The sequence below is a fragment of the Galeopterus variegatus genome, unplaced genomic scaffold (genome assembly GCF_000696425.1).
Source record: "Galeopterus variegatus unplaced genomic scaffold, G_variegatus-3.0.2 Scaffold6343, whole genome shotgun sequence".
NCBI lineage: Eukaryota > Metazoa > Chordata > Mammalia > Dermoptera > Cynocephalidae > Galeopterus > Galeopterus variegatus.
This window is the reverse complement of record NW_007732454.1, coordinates 1,326-22,602: the sequence shown is the minus strand read 5'-3', so window position 1 is coordinate 22,602 and position 21,277 is coordinate 1,326. Positions and strand designations below refer to the sequence as shown.

The 21,277-nt window shown below is 34.5% G+C and overlaps 1 protein-coding gene across 1 annotated transcript in view; it reads right to left on the bottom strand.

The window, feature by feature from the left end:
• LOC103606144 (nesprin-1-like) overlaps window positions 1-20,977 on the bottom strand; it is a gene marked incomplete at its 5' end in the record, with an annotated part of 130,330 nt that extends 109,353 nt beyond the window's left edge. The window contains 6 exons of the mRNA XM_008590735.1: window positions 1,011-1,120; window positions 3,416-3,612; window positions 8,210-8,388; window positions 9,016-9,108; window positions 15,262-15,345; window positions 20,882-20,977. Of these exons, the coding sequence (XP_008588957.1) occupies window positions 1,011-1,120; window positions 3,416-3,612; window positions 8,210-8,388; window positions 9,016-9,108; window positions 15,262-15,345; window positions 20,882-20,977 (759 nt within the window). The remainder of the gene's footprint in view (window positions 1-1,010; window positions 1,121-3,415; window positions 3,613-8,209; window positions 8,389-9,015; window positions 9,109-15,261; window positions 15,346-20,881) is intronic.
• Between the last annotated feature and the right edge of the window lie 300 nt (window positions 20,978-21,277).

Sequence of the window (21,277 nt, the reverse complement as noted above, 5' to 3'; positions counted from 1 at the left end):
CTTATTTCCAAGTCTGTTTAGAAAGCATGTTTAAAAATTTTCGGTTTTCTTAAATGCTTCAGTTGAGATCTGAGCAATGAAGACAGAGATGGTTTTTAACTCAATTGAAAATTCTATTTATTATTTTCCCTGTTACCATTTTGCCTTATTAACTTTAAATTCAGCAGTGAATCTACCTCTCTATAATTAAAAACATACAATACTACCTCAAAAATATTAGGAGAATGTTCATATTGGTGTTAACAACCGGGGAAAGAGGCATTGTGGTGTGTTGGCTGAAGTGTAATATTGGACAAACTTTCTACAGGGAAAATTGAAAGACATTTTAAAAAGTATTAACATTTTGTATGTTATTTAGCCTAGGAAGTCCACTTCTAAGAAAGAATCTTACAAGTCTTTATTACAAGATTTTTTATAAGAACATTATCTATAATAACAAAAAATTAGAAATTCCCAACAATTAAGATCTCATAAATTCCTTATTATACATACATATGATGATCTGCATAGTTCTTTATAATGTTAATGAAAAAATTATAAAATTGTATGAATACTATGATTCTTTTTTTGATAAAATATTACATGTGTCTACATATACACAGAAAAATGTTGGAAACTCACATCAACCTATTAACTTTTTTTTCTAGGACAGAGCTTTCTAGAATGTCAAGTACAAATAATTTTCCTTTTCCTTTTTAAAAAAATTTTTGTTTTTAAAAAAAAAAATGGAAAAATTAAAACCGAGTTCCCAACACTGCTGTCTTCCCTCAGTTTTAATTCATCAGCATACATAGTTAGCATTTATTATTAATAATGTTCTCTGTGACATATCCAACATACAAACCAGAGAAACTTTTCCTGTAATCACCTCCCATTTGGTGTTACCTGTTCTTTATTCAGTGCTCTCATGTTGTAATGCATTCCGGTGTAATCTTTTGAAGAGTATGCTTAAAAATCTGAGTCATTATCATTGAGTGCACTATCAATACTTGAAGAAAAGAAATACCTACATCATTCTCTTGCCCATCAGTCCCTGTATTGTGGATGTCAGGATAATGTTTCAGAAACTGGGCCACATAGGTCATAATAGACTTCTCATCTGGTTTATCCACATCAACATCTGGAAAACCCAAAACCAAATGTGAATGAGTTAATTAGTATTCATTAGATTTAATACAAGCTTTGAAATCTAGCTATTGTATATAAAAAAAAAACACTGTCTTAAATGCAGAAGGAAAATAGAATTACTATTTAGAATTTTTTGAGGGGAGAGGAAACCGATTTAGATTGGATGATATATGATGGAAAATTTATGACTCAGAAAGATGTCACAGTTTAAGGAATACTTTTGGGCAAGTGGTACATGTTTCATTTAAATAAACTCAACATTAATTTATCCGAAATCTGAGATATTGTATGGTTACTCTGACAATGTCTGGTTAATAAAATGCAAATAATATGTAAATTTTAGAATTGGGGTGAGTGGGTAGTATAAAAATGCCTACAGGTATGATGATAAATAACAACTCGTATGCTGTATATGACCAAATATAGTAAGCCCCTTCCACCCCCATGAATTTTGCTTTAGAAGAAAGGGAGATGCCTTCTATTCAATTTCTTAGCCTATTCATTGTGGGACATTCTCTCTAAATTGCTGTACTTTGAACAATCAAGTACTCTTTGAGGGAGGCACAGCCTGAAAAGAGCTTAATCATTGTGATTTTGAAAAGCTTACAGATATTTACCTAATAAAATCAGTAGATGCGGGTGAGGCTCCATAAATAATGGAATGTTGTAAATAAGTCTCTAAAATACCCATTTTAAAGGCAACAGAAATGATAACATTTTGCAAAGCAATTTATGGAGCAAAAAGCAAAATAAAACAAACCAAAATCACCACGAAGTACTATAAAACTAACCTAATATTTTGTAAAGCTTCCTTTTAACTTGAGATGTAATTTCTAGGGACTATCACTGTAGGATTTAGAAAGTGCTGCAACTCAGACAACTTAAAAGGAAACAAAGACAATGTATTCTTCAATTGGTTAGATGACTCAAAGGTGATTTTAGAAATGAAAGGTCACTGACGTTGAAGGACGATAAAACTGTTTCATGAAATGTGAAATCAACATTTGGTACATGATTTAACACAGTAAATTCTGTAAACTATATATGTAACTAAATTATAAAATAATTATTATAATAGCTATTGGTCTATTTAATCTGTATCCCCAAACATTTATACATTCAAATTGGCTAAATAAATTTCTGAAGGGAAGTTTTCATTAGGATAATAGACGATCACCTTATATCTGGGATAGCCTTATATTGAACAACATTATTGAAGAAAATATTAAGATATTCTAGTCTAGAGGATATGATAGAATCATTTATACTGTCCTTCATCCCACTCTAGAAAAAATTTCAACTCTGTTACATCCTCTGAAGTTGATGGCTGGAATATGTGTGCAGTTTTCCCCTTGGCTTTTTGTGCAGAAACAAGGTGGAAAACTCTTGGCTATTTTAATAAATGTGGGGTGCTCAAAACAGGATCCTAAAGTGAGGAGGGACCTCTATGGGGCTCCTGGTCTCACAGGAAATCCAATCAGGTCTCTATAACTTACTCTTGGAAATGCATGTGTATCCTTTTGTTTTATAGCTAAGAAAGTTCATTCTGAAATCCCATCTTAAATATACCTTGCTTTCACTGCATATATACATTTCTGCAATAATTAACAGAAATTTTCATAATTGCCAACCCAAATAAAAAAAATTATCTGTGACATTTAGAAAATTCACTTTGACACTTTTATTTCAATACAACAATTTACTAGTTTATTAAAGGCATCACAATTATCTTTTGAAGACTTAAAAGAGTTAACTTCATTTCCAAAATGTCTTAAAATTCAGTCTTATCAAAAATGTGCCAAACAATTGGAATGAAAAATATTAATCATTTATGTAGTTTGCTGGCTGACACCAAAACACTGGATGGTTACTAACATTTCTAAGTGTCTAATGACCAATATTTTAAATACGTGATCTTAGGTTACTAATAATCTTCTATTTCTTCCAGTTTCTTTAAAGTTATATAGAGTAATTCTTTAATCCTGTCACCCCCCGCCCCACTTCTAAAACCTTCTTTCCACCCTTAAGTACACTGAGTAAGTCAGGTTCACCTGGCTGATACACCAATGCTTAAGTGCTGTCTGGAGCAATGGAGTCATATTTTGCTCCCAAATATGCAGCAAATATTTATCCAGAGGAACACTGATGCGGGAAGATACTATTTCTTCCTACTTTTCTCCAGTTTTCTGGAGTCCAACAGAGTCTTGGAAGTCATGTAACTTCTGGGTTTAAGACATACAAACCCTCTGTGTTGAGGTATACAACAGCAGACGATTATTAAATGTACCTTCAGGATCCAGCAGTCTTGGGATCCCCAGTTCCGTTTCAGCAATAGTGAAAGCGGTCTCCAGATTTTCTCTGTTAGATCTGCTTTTCACTCTCTCCAAGTCCACCAGTTCAGGTCGAATCGCATGGATAACTGAATGAAAGGCTACCCCACTTCTCCAACTCCGCCCAAAGTCTTTCACTTCTATTCCAGCCTGCCTTGGTGTGATTAAAACATAAAATAATGTCACATTCTGAATAGATACAAGCACTTTCTTTAATGGCTCACGCAAAATCTAATGTTTTTCACCAACAAAGCACAGTTAGCTTCATCAGCTAATTATTTTTGAGAATTTTTTTTAAAAAAACAAGAAAATTTTTAGAGGGTAACAAGACAGGATGTCGAAATTCTGGTTCCATTCTTAGAGTTTTCTATATTAGATTTTTCAGTCATTGAGATAGCCAATTTAAAGCACACTTTTACACTTATTTTTTAAAGGAAAACCAGTTTAGAGAAAAATGTCCGACAAAATTTTAAAAAGGTAAAATTATGAAAACACCAAAAGTGATAATAATTAACCACTGTATATATTCTGAAGAAAGTTCTAACACATTTTTAATGATAAGCACCACTGTGTCCTGCAAGCACAGGTTATAATAGACTAAGATAATGTAGCTATATTATACCGAAGGCATTAGAATGTACAAATGCCAATGGATGTAACTACATCTCGCAAGTGGTCACAAAGGAACCAATACTCTGCACAAGACCAGACAATAATTCCAATTACCCAAACATCGAATTGTTTTTAAACTTTTTTCTGGAATTGCTTTGAGGGGCAATGCTCTTTCAGCAAATCTTTTTTTTTAATGGTAGGTTTGATTAAATCAAAGCCAGTTATAATTAAGAAACAGATTCAATCTGTTAGTAATATCTTGTTGAAAACAGAAGTGAGACAAACTCACAATAAGTGATTTTTTTTTATATAACATCAATTATAAAGGCGGTTCCAAAAGGAGAGTTGCAAAGATGTCTTTGAGCATGCACAGGACACCTTGACTGCGTGTAGAGTCTGTGAATCACTTAATTCGGTAACATTCAATGAATAAAGTCATGTGGAGATTTCTTTTTTAAAAATTAGCCTCATTAACTATATAGGGATTTATAATTTCTACATAAAGCAGAAACATCACTCAATTATTGTTTACTAGAGTCTCAGAATTTCCATGCAAAATATAATTTGACTGATACATTGATTAATATAATAAGCTGGTAAGTGTTCTTCAGTTTTATCTCAGAGAACTTAAGTTTCACTTTAAAACATGTTTTACCAATGTCCATTCAGTTTGCATAAAATATATTGTGCTAAATATAGCATCACTGGACCAAATCACTAGCTCTATAAATAAGTATTTTAAAAACAATTTCACAAGATTCCAGTAATTGTAAAGTAATCTTGAATTTTCTCCTAGTTCTTTTTGAGTTTCTCTCTCTGGTAATATGAATGTAATTTTTTCAGCAGACATCTGACATCCATGCAGATTGAACAGTAAGTCAGTCCTTGTTATCTATTCATTTGCATATCTGCCTCTGGCTTCATCAGACTTCCCTACCAATATTTTCCCTTTGCCCACATATCCTCATTTAAAAATGTTTTTGTCTCTTTAATATACTTCAAATTAGCTTTTAACAAAATAAGAAGCTATAAATAAATAAACAATTAGCTAATAAATATTCACAGTGTAATTAGGTGTTTTGATTTTCTTGAACTTGCTTATTGTTTTAGACATTTTCAAAAAGTAATATAGCAAATATTTCACTAAATATTTACTATGTTAGGATAATTAAAAATGTTTCAGTATATTTTATTTTTTCTATATTTGTTGAAAAAACAAATGTGTGTATGTATATTATATATTTAATAAGAAACAGTGTATGTTTCTTATTTATACATACACACAATGTTTCATATTAAATCAGTCAAAGTAGTAGGTGATATTCTTAAGAAGTTCTAGTTTTAGTTGAAATCTCTCATTTAAGAATCTTAGATACAAACCCAAAGAAAATTTAGATACATCACTTTGAGAAGTCATAAAGTATGTCCAGTTTATAGGCATTTCTGACCTCCAATACACATTTACTTCAAGTCACTTTGAATGAATCTGGATTATAAATATCTTCATTAGTTTGGTAATTTTATTATTGTTCTTTTTAGACATTCAACTAATAGGTATGCAAATGTCAGACATATTAGAACTTAATGCTTTCATATCTGATAATATGCACTGATAGTGAATAAAATTGGTTAAAAAAATAGAGAGGGCTTAACTAGCCTGTGTTAATGAAACTGTTTTTTTTTTACTTCTCAGATATTTTTAAACTTTATATAAAAACAGTGAGGGCTGAGCCCGTGGCGCACTCAGGAGAGTGCGGCACTGGGAGCACAGCAGCGCTCCCACTGCGGGTTCGGATCCTATATAGGGATGACTGGTGCACTCACAGCGCTCACTGGCTGAGCGCGGTGCAGCCGGTCTCAAAAAGGACAAAAAAAACAAAAACAAAAACAAAACAGTGAATACAGCTGACAATTAGTCCAGTGTTTACTGGATGTTCTCTCAGTCCCACCATCTTCAGTCTTGTAAGTGTGATGAACCTTCAGATTAGAGTCTCAAACAAGACAATAAGTTTAGGAGACATTGTCATTCATTTACTGAAATGCATATAGATTCTAAAGTCTTTTATCCACATCAGGTAAAAAATTTCTTGAAATGTACATAGGGATAGTGTCAGAAGTAGCTGTTAGAGGGCCTGCCTGGTGGCGCACTGCTACAGTGCGCCGCTTGGGAGTTCGGCAGCACTCCCGCCGAGGGTTCGGATCCCACATACAGACTGGTTCCCGCTCACTGGCTGAGCGAGGGGTGGGAGCAACGCCGAGGGTTGCGATCCCGTGGCCGGTCCCGGTCCGGTACGGGCGCGACACTGAGGGTTGTGATCCATTGCCGGACACGAAAAAAGACAAAAAGGAAAAAAAAAAAAAAAGAAGTAGCTGTTAGAAAAATTATCAACAGTTTGGTAGCATCATGGAATCATGTGTCCATTACAGAATTTGCATGGCAGAGAAGATTCATCTTCCCAAACCTCTACAATTTATGCAGCTACAAAAGAAATGAATCATACTGATGTGTTGGTGGGTGAAGAACCCTCAGATCCCCGATTCTGGACATTTGCACAAGTAACGAAAATACAGCTTCCACTGACTTTGCAAATATATGTTTCAGAAATGACTTTGGGCTGTCACCAGACCCCTGCACATCTCTGAAATCCAACACAGCATGTGTGAGACTAAGTTAAATGCAGGATAACTACAACAGCGTTAAACTCGAATTTACCTCAACCTACTATATATTAAGTGAAAATCAATATTTTTAGTTAATTTAATGCTGTGTGGAGCAATGGATAACAGAATATCATATTGACCTTATTACAAAGTTAACTGCAATAGCATCATGATAAATGCCAGCACATGGTCACCAGTCTTCTCCTACCCAGAACGTTTCTTCTCCTTGCCCAGGTAAGTTGCAATAGAGATTAGTAATTTCCACTATACTTGCAATCAAACAGTTGCAAATCAAATCATCAATGTGGGAAGGATTTTTTAAATTAAATTTCTACTACAGATTCTAAGGAGCCACAAAGATTTGCTTTCAGAAATATTTTTGACTGCAACTTGAATCATAAAAATATACGCCAAATTAGAAAACCACCAACACACTTTAAAAGCTACACAAAACTACATAAATTAGTAACACTAATTACATCTTCTGTGTTTATCTTTTTCTCTCCTTATTATTGCTCTTAGAACACTTTAAAAATAGAACTCCCTATGTTTAGCGCCTCAGTATTTTATAATGACAAGTACTTGTTTACAACTATTTTCCAGAAGTAGAGAACCAAATCCAGGTTAGATTTAGTATGCAAAACATGATAGAAAGTGAATTAATTTTACATGTCATTTGGGAAAAGCAAACTAAAGCTCAACTTCTACGTGAAGGAACTTACCCCAGACCACATCAGACCACATAATATTGGTATGATCAACTGTAAACTCCATTGAAATTTCTACGAGAAAATAGTTCTTGAAAGAAGTAATTTTCTATTCACTATTAGCACATAAATGTATACACATGTAAATATATTATGTCTAGAAGCAAACTTAACACTAGAAATAAATTCTCAGTCCATAAAGTTACAGTTGACAAAGAAATCTGCATTTGAGATGAAAAATGAGAACAAAGAAAAGAAGTGTTTAAAATAAAATCACTAGAAAGTTTCAGGAAATAAAAACAAATATAATGTTTTTGGAATGTGGAGTTTAGTTCACATTATTATTAAATATCAAATAACATTTATTATTATTATTAAATATCAATCATATCAGTGTTAGAAGAGATAATCAAATTTAAACTGCTAGTGTATTTATGTAAAGATTATTTAACAAGAGCAGAAAGTCCAAACAGTAACCTTAATGGAATTAGCCCTCATGCTAGTAATCCAAGTGTATCATTAATCAATTTAATTAATCAGGACCAATCTCATGAATGAAGAGGGCGTTAATTTTATCACCGCATTTTTCTAGAGTGTTGGTGGTTCTTGTTTATTTGTTAATTTGAGGCAGGAGTGAAACAAGACCTAAAACAAAGCCATTCATTCAAATGTCTCTTCAAATTTTGCAGTCACTAGAAGGTGCAATCAGTAATAAATTGATAACTCCCATTATTTAAGGGTTTCAAATATAAACAAACTCTTGGTACTTACTTGCCTGCTGAGTACTGAACCCACTTTAATAAAGCCTTCTTGGCATTTCCTTGAACCTTGGTGGCCACCTTCCGCTTACTGGGGGGGCTGGCTGTCTCAGAGCTGACCAAGCTGTCCACAGAGGAGGCGCTGCTGGACAAAGACTGGAGCTGTGGCAGGTTGCTGGTCAACTCTTCAATCTGTTTGTAAGTTAAGAGCCAGAAACCATGTGAGAATTTTCCTTGTCCTTCATTCCTCACATATTTCACTTTTCCAGCTAAAGATTTATCATAACACCCTTGACAAAAGGTAAGCTCCCAAAGGGGCATGATTGACCTTTTACTCCTCTGTGTACTTCACCTAACGTCTCTACACGTATCGTACACAGAGTAATAAATATTTGTTGAATACACGAATGGATTAATAAAATAAAACTTAATGGTTAGAACAATTATTCTGAATGGGAGAGCAAATTAATTTTCTCCTTTGTGTCTAATAAGAGCTTAGAACTGCTCCCTTCCAGAGGAAAAAGAAAATGTTCCTGAGCTCCTTCTAACAACTACATTTTATCTCCATTGTGACATGTCCCCTTTTCAGATTGGGTACATCTGCTGGAGTTCTTTAAGGTGGAGGTTCCGTTTACAACACCTTTGCAGGGGAGAAGAAATTTGCCTGCTACCATTAAACAATGTATGTGTGAAGGTCACATTTCTGCTAAGTTGAGGATCAACCCCAATGGTATGGCAAATGAGGGCATTATTAAAATATCTACCACTAACTCCCTCTGTGACATTACATCAACTCAAAGAGGAACTGTAGCACAATACCTGGAAATATAGAATAATGGTCCACATCAATCCAAGAACTATTGAGGGTCGGCCATCAGCTATATCAGTGGAGTTAATGTTGACTAATTTAATCTGTTTAAAAAGAAAAACTGTATAGTAATATACAAGAATATTATAGCCCATTTAATTGTGCAATAATTAGGACTTTATTAGATGTCAATAGATTCGGTCATGCCTCTGCAGTGGTACACAGCAGTAAGTATGGTGAGCATAAGAACAAACAGGCACATGGTTTCAGTGAAGATTTCAGGGGCATTTGTTAGGTGCACAAAATAAAAACAATTATAAAATGAATTTCAAAAACTTCTTTTGCTTAAAGTTGAAAAAATATAACATCATGCAGTGAATTACCAACAAAAATGCCACACAGAAAAAAAAGGTTATTCTCTATATTTAGAGGTTCACTGGAACTTAAAAGAAACCATGATGAGTAATTTAAGAAGATGCACTTACTTTGAAGTTTGTTACCAAATAGCATGAAACTTATGTTCTCTTTTACCTATAAAAATCAGGAGTTAAAAATTCTAAAATTTGTACTAACCGGTGATCCTCTGTACATGGACTGACATGAAAAACAAAGGGAGAAGATAATATACATACATAAATACTCTTTCAAAATCAGCATTGTTTGGAACACAAATGTGACTTTGAGAATACATTTTAACAAAGAACAAAGGAAAACCAAGAAATAGTAAAATAGAAAGTGTTCAGTTCCTGCTTTTGGGTGATGATAATCATAAAGCATTCAGGATAGATGCCAATCTGTCTACAGTTGTACCCAATTATTCATTTTGATGTTTTCCCAACTACTGAAAAGTTATTTCCTAAGTTCCAGCAAAAAGGGCTTGTACGGTCAATCTATCTCAGTTGGTCTCTATAGCATACAATCAACTAATGCTCAACATCCTTTTTGTAATCCCTAAACAAATTAGGGGGAAAAAATGAAATACTCCTCAGACTTCTAGCTCAATAATTCTCAGATGTGTTATTAATAATCAAGTTCAAAGGTTTGTAAATGGTTTACCTTAATAACATTTTTATCAGATGCATAATCATCCTACAAATGCTTTCCTGTCAAATAATTAGTTTAAATTTACTAGTTTTACATCAGAGGAGAAAGGCAAAAGCTAGCACAAGAATCATTGTAAATAATTTGAGGTATACCCATGGGAGTTTGTCTTACTGGTGAGTTCATTCATCAGGTCCAATGATAGGGAAAAAAAAAAAAAAAAAATAGAAAACTGCCATAGATCATAAGCTTGTGTGACTGCTCTTTTTCTATACCTATCAGTGTAAGATATTTAATGCATGTTTGTGGAAAATAAGAATATTGGAGTGAGCAGTACTGAAGCAATGTTGGGACATAAAACTGAATGGGCTTAAAAAAAGACTTTTTTCCTTAGTATGCCTCTCTCTGAGTTCCCTCTTTTCCAACAGTTGCTTGATATTTTGAACCTTGGTTATGGGGCAAGATGACATTATTTACATAAATGTAAAGTTGTTTTCCAGACATGCCAACAGTTGCTTGATATTTTGAACCTTGGTTATGGGGCAAGATGACATTATTTACATAAATGTAAAGTTGTTTTCCAGACATGCACTAGCCAGACCCTGAGAAACCAAGAAAGCCGTCAATAAAGCTATGCTGGTTCTAGCCTCAAGTAAATCAGACTCTAGGATTTCGTCAAGGACAAGAACAGAAGCCAGAAGGCGTCTTGGTGACAATTTGCACCTGGCCCCTTACACGTCCCCCTCCCTCCTGCTTTTCATTTCCCACATTCTGTTCCTTCAACCCCCTCTTTAAAAAACCCTCAGTAAATCTGAGTCTTGGGATGGTTTTAGTCTGGCCACATCCTTCAGGTTTACCGGAGAGATGGGTCGGTCTACCACCTCTCCCAGGTCCCTGGTAGTCCTGAATAAAAGCTGACTTCCATTTTCACCAACATTTGACTTTTGGGTGGTTTGTTTTTGTTTGGGGCAGACAGCTGGACTTGGGTTCAGTAAAAAGAGCAACAAATTTCTTTAACCTTTTGTGACAGAACCTGTTGCAATCTCTCCAATCATTTTGATCACTCTGTTTTACAACTTCAACATATCTATTTTTCCATATCTATTTTAGTATCCATAGTATCCATAAATTTATACTATATGTTACTAATCATAAGATTAATGCATTTCATAGATGGCAGATTATTTCCTTTTCCTTGTATATCATTTTTTAAAAAATGCAGTTGAGTATAACTTGAATTTCCTATCCCAACCCAGCTCCAGTTCTACTACATTTTTAACATATTCAACTTATTATATAACCTAAAGATCTTTTGCTCAACTTGAAAAAAAAATGTTTTTCATAAGGATCCTATCCTAAAAACTGTTTCATAGTAGGTTTACAAAACACGGGTTCGTTTGTTTAACCTCCCATCTTTGCAAAATCCTATTGAACTTACAGTAGATTTTTTAACAACCTAGGAGAGTGGTTGGATGCTATGGATTGAATGTGTCCCCAGAAGTTCATGTGTTGGAAACTTAACCTCCATTGTAGGAGCGTTAAGAGAGTGGGAAATCCAATTATGGTAACTGAAAGGTGGGGCCTTTAATAGGTTACTAGACTTTGAGGACTGTGCCCTCATGAAAGGATTAATCCATTCATGGAGCAATGGGTTGATGGTTTAATGGGTGGTAGTGGGCATGGTTCTGATGGCTTTGTAAAGAGAGTGAGTGAGCAAGTTAGCTCTCTCTTGCTCAGCCTGTTCTCACCGTGCAGTACCCTGGGTTGCTGCAGAGAGTCATCCCACTGGAAAGAAGGCCCTCCCCAGATATGTTTCCTGTACTTTGGACTTCCCAGCCTCCAAAACTGTAAAGAATAAATTTCACTTTGTAAATTACTCAGTTTCAGGTATTTTGTTATGAGCAACAGAAATGGAATAAAACAACGGGCAATAGAGACACATACAAAAAGACTGAAGAATTTCCAGAAGCCAGAAAGAACATGGGATCTTATTGATAAATAAAACCAGAGCAGAAGGATGTTGAACCAGTAGTTCTCAAAGCGTGATCCCCAGAGCAGCAGCAAACACCACCTGGGAACTTGTGAGGAATGTGGAATATGAGACCTCATTTCAGACTCTTTAAGCCAAAACTAAGGAAGTGAGGCCCAGAGATCTGTTTGAACAAAACCTCCCGGTGATTCTGATACACATTAATGTTTGAGAACCCTGAACTAGACACTTGTGCTTAGCCCATGTAATCTGGAGAAGTCTGATTTTGTAAGACAAAGGCCTGAATGGACTGAATTGTTATTCATGTCCCTCCAAAACTCATGTGTCATGGCCCTAACTCCCCATGTGGCTGTATTTGGAGACGGGCCTTTAAGGAGGTAATCAAAGGTTAAATGAGGTCATAAGGATGAGACCCTAGTTCAATAAGACGAATGTTCACAAAAGAAGATAATGATACACCAAAGATCTGTCACTTGCTCCACACTTACACAGAGGGAAGGACATGTGAAGGCACAGTGAGAAGGTGGTTGTTTACAAGCCAGGAAGAGTGGCCTCCCTGGAAAATGACCCTGACAGCACCTTGATCTTGGACTTCTTACCTCCAGAACTCTGAGAAATTAAGTTTCTGTTATTTAAGCCACCCAGTCTGTGATATTTTGTTATGTCAGCCCAAGCAGACTAACACAAGGCCCACGGATGTTTCAAAAATATTTGAATAATTTGTAAGTGAATTTCAAAAACATTTTAATAAAAAAGTTCAGATGACTAGCTTTTCTTGATAAATTTGAAAACCTAATGAATGGATCCATTATCACTTAACACTAGCTGCTTTCTACAGTGAGGTGTCAGGTGGATCATTCCCAACAAAAATACAGGTAGCCAACTACCTGCATTATTTAATATATAATTTAAACATATTAAAATAAATAATTAAATTTCAATAAAAATGCAGACTACTGGCTTTTCTTGGTAAATTGGAAAACCTAGGTGGGTCACTGTCCTTGCATTTCATTGAGGTAACTAGTTGGAACTAAGTAATTGTCCTCTTCAAGACACGGCGCAGGACTACTTAGTACTCCTGTTACCAAAGTTAGCCTCTAATTTACTTCATTCCTTCACATCACTTTTTCGAACCTCATAGGAATTTAAATTTATGTCCCTTGTCTGTGCTACAGCATGTTTTAGGAAGGTGGTCAGTGGTTGGCTCCCTGTATTGCTGTTTAGAATAATCTACCTGACACCTCATTGGAGAAGGAAACTTGTGAAAGGTGTTGATGGATTTATTCACCACTGTCACATTTATGCATTTCTTATCAGATTCTGACATATGTCTTTTTCTTCCATAGCTCTGCAAATAAGAGAAAAAATAAAAACCATGGTAGGATTTTCTCGATAAAATGTGGGGAGTACCTTCATTTTTCCTAAATAAGAATCCAAGGACTATACAAATTCCCTGTTATCTAAAGAAAAAAATCTGAATGGAGGACAAAGTAAGTACAAAGATCAAAGACAAGTGCTTGAAAATATAATTGAGACATAAGTGCATAACTTGTAAAAGAGAAAAGCAGGAGGGTAGCAAAGAGCCTTCAAAAACTCATTCCTCCCTACAACCAGACATTCTGTGAGGTTGCGGGTAAAAAAGAGCAAGAAAGAGTAGCTAAAAATCATAAGTTTCAGGAAGGGTTTTTTTATTTTGTTTTAACTTAAAAGTGATTAAGGGACTTGTGGGGACAGAAGGAAATTTCTTGGAATTTTGTCCTGATATTCAAATGCTTTATTATTTTCTGCTCCTAAAAAATACAATATTTAAAATCTAATTTCTCTACTTTTTTTACTACTTGTTCTGTGAAAATGTACCTTTAGAAAACAAGTCTTCTGTGAAAATAAGTCTTCTTTATAAACAACGCCTTTTTGCAGGTTAAGTCATTAAATATCTCCAAGACATTAATAAGAGGAATTTTGTTTTGATATTCTAGCCAATAAGCATATCTCAGAATGAAGTAAGACACTGTTGTCATATAGCTGATATGGGAAACTGAAAGACCTGAAAAACTCTAAATAAAGTGTTCACTCTAATGAGATTAGGATGATCTGGAGACACTGACCAATACTGCACATAAAGCTAAGATTATTTTCTACACCAACTTAATGCCTTTCTCTTGGATATGAAGTTTGAACAACTGACTGAACTTTACACTGATTCACTGCATTATCAACTTATCAAAATGTAAATTATTTAAAGGCCAGAATCTCAGTTTTCTTTAATTTTGTATTTTCCAGACTTCTTGTCTTGCAGAAATTACTCAATTACACATTTGTGAAGTAAATGAATTAATTTAGTGCATATAGACAGAGAAGGAAATAATTGAATCATTCTATATTCCAAACGTACGGGGATGTCCATCTATAAAGCTAGTTGTGGTATTGCCAACCACAGACTTCCTAAATTCCCACAAATTAGAAAAGGCTACATCCAAGAGGATTGGTGCAGCTCTTTTGGAGGAAAAAATAGCAATATCTAAGAAAATTATATGTCCACTCATCTTTTGACCTAGCAACCACACTTCTAGGAATTTACCTAGAAGATACGCCTCCAATTATAGGAAAGTACATATGCACGCAGTTACCGTTTGTGTCTGAAAAATATTAGAAACAATTAATAGCCCATTCATATGAGAGTGGTTAAATTAAGTATGGAACATCCAGGCAATGGAATATTGTGTAGCTACAACAATAAATCTAATCATGAGAAAATGTCATACAAACACAAATTGAGAGATATTCTGCAAAATAACTGACCAGTAGTTATCAAAGGTGTTAAGGTCATGAAAGACAATGAAAAAATGAGAACCTGTCATAGAATGTAAAAGATAATTAAATGTAATGTGTGATATTAGATTGGATCCTGGAACAGAAACAGCCAGTAGGGGGAAATTGATGAAATTAGACTAATGTCTGTGCTTTAGTTAAAAGTATCATGCCAATTTCAATTTCTCTATTTTGATAATTGTACTATGGTCATATAAATTCTTAACATTAGGGGAAGCTGGATTAAGGGTAAATGTGAAATCTTTTTTTGCAACTTTTCAATAAATCTAAAGTTATTTTATAAGGATACTGGTTCTGTGCTGTATAGATTTCAGGCAGTGCTTTTGCCCCCACAGCCTATACTGCAAACATTAGTATGCCCGTGTCTTTAAGTGTTTCGTTTTTGTTTCTCTCTTACCTTTCTTCCTTCAAGGAACTTGAGGGCTGTGCCGATGTTAGCCACAGCATGGATTCGCTTCATACGGCGTCCCTGCTCACAAGGCTGTAAAAGGGGAAAGAACAGGAATAAATCAAAATGCACATATTAAAAAGACAGTTATAAAATGTATTTAAATGGACTAAAAATATACTTGAAGAATATTCACTAGCAACCAACATTATTCAATTTCTGTGAAGGTTGGCAAATGCATAAAGAAGTGTTATCCTCACAGCACCCTGAAGATGTACTGTACTAATTTATTCAACAAAAGCATTCATTCTCAGCGTACCTATTGATGCATTTGATTTTTAGGCTTCTGTATGCCTAAGAGCAGAAATTCACAAAACTCCTATGTTGTCTACTGAGACTGTGACTCATAAGCTGGGAGATATTTATATGAAAAGTACTCTTGGTCACTCACCACTCTTTTTCAGTCATGCAAACATGTAAGGATACTGATGGTGTTAGTAATATTTCTTGAAATGAATGACCAAAATACATGGAGCATATGATCCAAGGTTAAAAAACATGATTGTGAGAATTAAAATGTTATTCACAAAACATTGCATTCCAGTACATGGATACTCTAAGTTATCTGTGTTTAAGTCACCAAATTTTATTATGTGCTTTCTCTGTGCCACACTGTTAATTTGAAGACTCAAAATAATTTCAGTGAAGCAGATATTATTAACCTCCTTTACATTTATAGGAACTACAAGCATAACTTAGGTTTAATAATTTCTCTAAGGTTGCATAGCTGGTAAACTGGTCTCTTCTCTGTGATCCTAGAGCTCTAAATAATCTCCCATTAAAATTCAAAATCAAGTATCTTTTATTTTCCAATTAATACTGTGCCAGGTAATAATTTTTATGACATAATTTTAAACAAATATTTAAATACAACATATATTTTTTAATTTGTATTTATTCTTTACAGGGACTTCTGTTAAACATGACATAGTCTCATTATTGATCCATGAATAGCCAATTTATTTAGTTTATTTAATTATCTTTTCTAATGTAAAAAAGTACCTATGAACCTGCCAACTGAAATGAAGCCAGGACCCACGATTGAGTGTGAAAGACATATCCCTCAGCAGCAAGGCCGTTTATTCCTTTCTCCTATCTTCCTATACCCGTGGCAACCATCACATCAAATTCAGTCCAATGCTTTCCTTTTTATACAGATTCATTTCATTCATATGCATTCTTAAAAGGAATATTTATTTTAGTTTCTAACTTTATATAAAGAGTATGACTATATTGCTTCTTTGAGACTTACTTTTCCAAATAACATTGCATTACAAAAATTTAACCATATTGTGGCCTTTCACTGTATTTCATTCATTTGGACAGCTATATAATGTGCCATTTATATACTCTCCTTTGGATATGAATCTGGGTTATTTCCAGGTTATTGCTATTATGACCTGTGCTGCTAGTTCATTCTTATACCTCTCAGCATTTGTACAGGCATAATTTCTCTTGGATGTACACCTAAGAGTGGAATTGCTGAGTCAGAGGGAAGGTGACTTTTGAACTTGTAAACTAATGCCAAACTTTTCTAAAATGATTGCACTACTTTTCACTCTTATCAGCATTGCAAAATAACCCTGTTGATCCACACATCCTCCTCTCCAACATTTGATTTTGACAGATATTTAAGTGTTTTGTTTGTTTTCTTTTAATGGATTGTATGTAAAATGTATGTACTGTTTTTCATCGTAGTTTTCATTTGCATTTCCCTTATCAGCAATGATGTGGACATCAATGATGTGGACATCTTGTCCTCTGTTCACTGGCAATAGAGTGTGTGAGTGTGTGAGTGTGTGAGTGTGTGTGTGTGTGTGTGTTTGTGTGTTTTGCAAAATGCCTTTTCTCATCTTTTGCCCAGGTTTTCCTTCAGGTTGTTTGTACCCTTGTTGTTTTGAAGATACATTCTATATATTCTTAAAAATAATCCTCTCTTAGTTTTTTCACAATATGATATGACTTGTGAATATCTTTGACAAATTTCTAACTTTTGTCACTTTCTTTAAAGGTTTTTGACTTTAAAAATGTTTTTAGTTTTGATAAAGTAAAATACTAAATATAGTATAGTAATATATAGCAATCTTTTATAGTCAGTTTTTTGTGTCTTATTGAACAATTTTTTTCCTCTCCTTAAGTCTAAAAGATGTTAACCTGTATTTTTTAAAATTTTAAAGTGTTTTTGCTGTTACGTCCTTTATCCATGTAGATATGATTTTTTTATAAGCCATGAGAAAAGAATTCAATTTAATTGCTTTAATTAGAATAAGCTTTTTTTTCCTGTTTTATTTATTGAATAGTCCCTTCTTTAAACCCACCTCTGACATATTCTAAAGATCCATTCATGTCTTCACCTTTTTCTGGACTCTTGCATTTGTCAACATGCCCATTCCTGTGCCAATACTTCGCTGTCTAAAGTGATAGAGCTTCATTGTAAGATCTTTTATCTAGTAAAGCAAATACCTTCTCTCTGCTTTTCTTCTATAGATGTATCCTGGCTAAGTGAGAAGGATATACACATGTATAGTATTATCCCATCACATACACGCATCTATTTTTACACACCTTAACTTATCCTAACTAATTATCCTGCTTTCTGTGCTACAAGCTCTTTGGAGACACGGACCATATCTTATTCATCTATGTTTTCTTTAGAATGCATTAAGTATTGCCTTATCCATAACAGGGACTCTAGAAATACCAGCTGAATGATTAGTAGATGATGCCAAACCCATTGCAGGATTGAGTTCCACTCTAAATATATGACTGATGACTAGCAGAGTCAGCAGTGAACATACAGGACACTTTGATGCTCAAGATTTCCTAAGGGTGTCGGTTCTTCACTTCTAAGTGGGTTATTGGACTTCTCTTGAATGCAAAGAATTAGAGTCTTTTTTATAAAAAATACTTTACTGATGGTTAACAAAACAGATTTAAAAAAAGACATTCCTCTGCAGTTTTAATTCTATTCATATTGTTTCTATTGTTTCTAATTTTTCAATGGCAATTTCTCACATTTTTGAAAAAATCCTAAGTGCAAAATTAAATTTTGTATTCCTGCGTTTGTGTGTGATAAAAAATATTAAAAGATATATAATCACTGATTCATTTAAACAGTAAGTGGTCTACAAATAATATTCAAGAAATGTAGAGAAATTCAAGAATAATAACTTAAAAAAATTTTAAGTTCCCTAAGATGTTAAATAAAATCATAGACAAGGATGTCATACACGTTGTTAAAAAGTACTAGGATATTGAAATTCCACCTTTATCCTGAGATGTTGGCGGTAAAGAAGATGCTGAGCCATCTGACCACATCTCCCAGATGATCATGGTTAGAGTCAGAGTCCTGAGCTATGTCAACTATGATGTTAAGTAGGTGTTCTTAGTAGAGATCTGCCCATCAGATAATTATAGATTTCCTGAACAGTGTTAATGCTCCTGAGGGAAATGACATGCCCATATGGTCCTGAACCATAATGCATGCATGCACAAAATTCAAATAAGCATTGGCAAAGCATATTTATAATTTCAGAATAATTTCTTTTATATAACTGAGAATCTTGAAGGGCTCAATATAAATAAATAATAAAGGTTAAATCAGAAATTGCCTTTCTATGTTTCAGTTTCCCTATCTGTTAAATGAGAATGCTGAGATTCTTTCTGGAATCCCTTCTAGCTTTAAGATCCCACAAGTCTAACTATGTCTGAATGAGTAGGGCAATTAAATAAAAGTAGGATTGTTATTTCAAAAATATACACTTTTTCCTGAATAATTTATCTTGGCAGTTAAATGCCCATCAAGATTTCTGTATACTGTTGGTGAAGTAAAATGGCAGAATTATTTTGACACTTGGAATGACAGATATACTTCTTGAATACCCATATGAATAGTAATAAAGGTGCCTTCAACCTTTGAGTAAATAGCTTAATTCAGAAGGATATATAAAGATGGCCAGTTATATCAGACAATCAAGGGAGTATTTGTTTCAGTCCAATGACTCCCAAATCTTACTGCTAATCCAGTTTATTTAGCTAATGCATATGCCTATATATTCCAAATTGGCTTTTCATATATATTTCGTTTGATTTCCCTCAAAGCAGAGCTTGAGACAAGGATTGGGTGCACATAGTTTATTGGGCAGATGATCCCAGGAAGCAGGAGAGAATGTGTGGAGAGTTAGACCAGGAAGAAGAAGAAAAACAATGAAGGGTGTATTATCGAGGGTTACTGCTGTGGGCAACTGGCGCTCAATCCTGCTGGGGACCCTATGGGGAACTCTATGAGACATGTGTAAGACATGCTTCAGAATTGCCTCTCATAAAAATTTGAGGCTGGGGCATTTATTCATGAACTCCCAACTTCATTGGTTGAGGGTCCTTTGGGACCATCAACTCTCCTACACTTCAGGGCTGCCATGAACTTGCGGCTTTGATCAGAGCCCTGAGGCAGAAACCCAGAGAGATGCTACCAGTACTTGAGGTAAGATGCTGTCGGAGTCTACGGGAAGTGTCTACCATGACGGAACTGAAGTCAGAGGTGTTCTGGGAAGGGACATGGAACGCCAGAAGCATCTGTGAATCCAAGTAGATGAATATGAATCCAGTGAAATGAATGATTTACATACAACCAACAACCCTTTTACAAAAACTATTGTGAGGACTCTGCACAAAATTAACAGAAAACTTGTGTTCAGATAAAAACTGTCTTTTTAAAAATTGATTATCCAAGTAATAATAATTGTGTAGTTCTTGCCAGGATGCAAGAGGTAAAGTAAAAATGTGCTACTAATTTTGGACTCTGCATTTGGATACAAGTTTCCATCTTCACATAGTATGTTAAACCACTGTCTGAAGGTTATTCCTTGAACTCTTTTTTCTACTTACAGTAAACATTATGTATAAATAATTTATATTGTCAAACTACTTACTGCTCTACTCCTCTGAAATGAAAAACATAAGCAATAAAAAATAAATATTTTATTATTTGATAATGTAGAAAAACATACTTTGTAGCTCACTGTCAATGTTGTTTTTCACTGCAGCACATAAAAAAAATCTTCTCAGTGCCTTTCTTCTTATATTCTCGTTATAAATGATTGATAAATGGGATGTCAACAAGAGTATAAAGAATGCCACACAGGTTTCAAGTTTAATTCTCAACAAACAACTATATAAATACACAGATATTGTCCAACAATCCTTTCCAAATGGAAAGCAAACACTTAAAGTGAGGTAGCTGTTAATTTGCAACTCACCTCCCTGGGTATCACACAGATGGAGCAGGTAACCATGGCAAGTTACTGATGAAGGCTGTTAACCCCTACTTCTAAGGTTTCTACTACAAACATCATGTTTTGAATCCACTAGGGGTGTGCAGGAACAAGAAAGGAAGTTTATTCCTTGCTTCCAGAAGTGACCAGTAGATCAGTTGTTTTATATATATTACCAACTACAAAAGAAAAGCACTTTCTCTCACATGGACAGCACCCCTGAGACTCCCAACTCCACAATCTTCAAATTCCAAATAGTAACCACTTAACAAGTATGGTCACAGAAAAATTCTTACCAGTTTCTGCCCGGACAGGACCTCCAGCAGAGCAAGCAGCTTAACACCATCTTTCATGTCTTCAAAAAGATCCTCCACCACCATTGGGGGTTTCCGCTGTAAAATCAGAAAGGAGTAAATGCAAAAATACCTCTCTCTCTCTCTCTCTCTCTCTCTCTCCTCTCTGCTTTCCTACTCATTGTGGTCAAATGCATAGATAACTTTAAGAAGAAAAACAACCCAGTGGAGATAGAACTCAACATTCAAAAACCTCAGAAGATTTAATGTGTGGGCTTTAACACACATTATATACTAGCTTCTTTCTAGAAAGATATTTTTGGCAAGAGTGGGATGGTGAGAGATAAGGGAAGGTAAAGAGTTTACTATCAACCTAAAAGATAAGACAGACATTAAAGC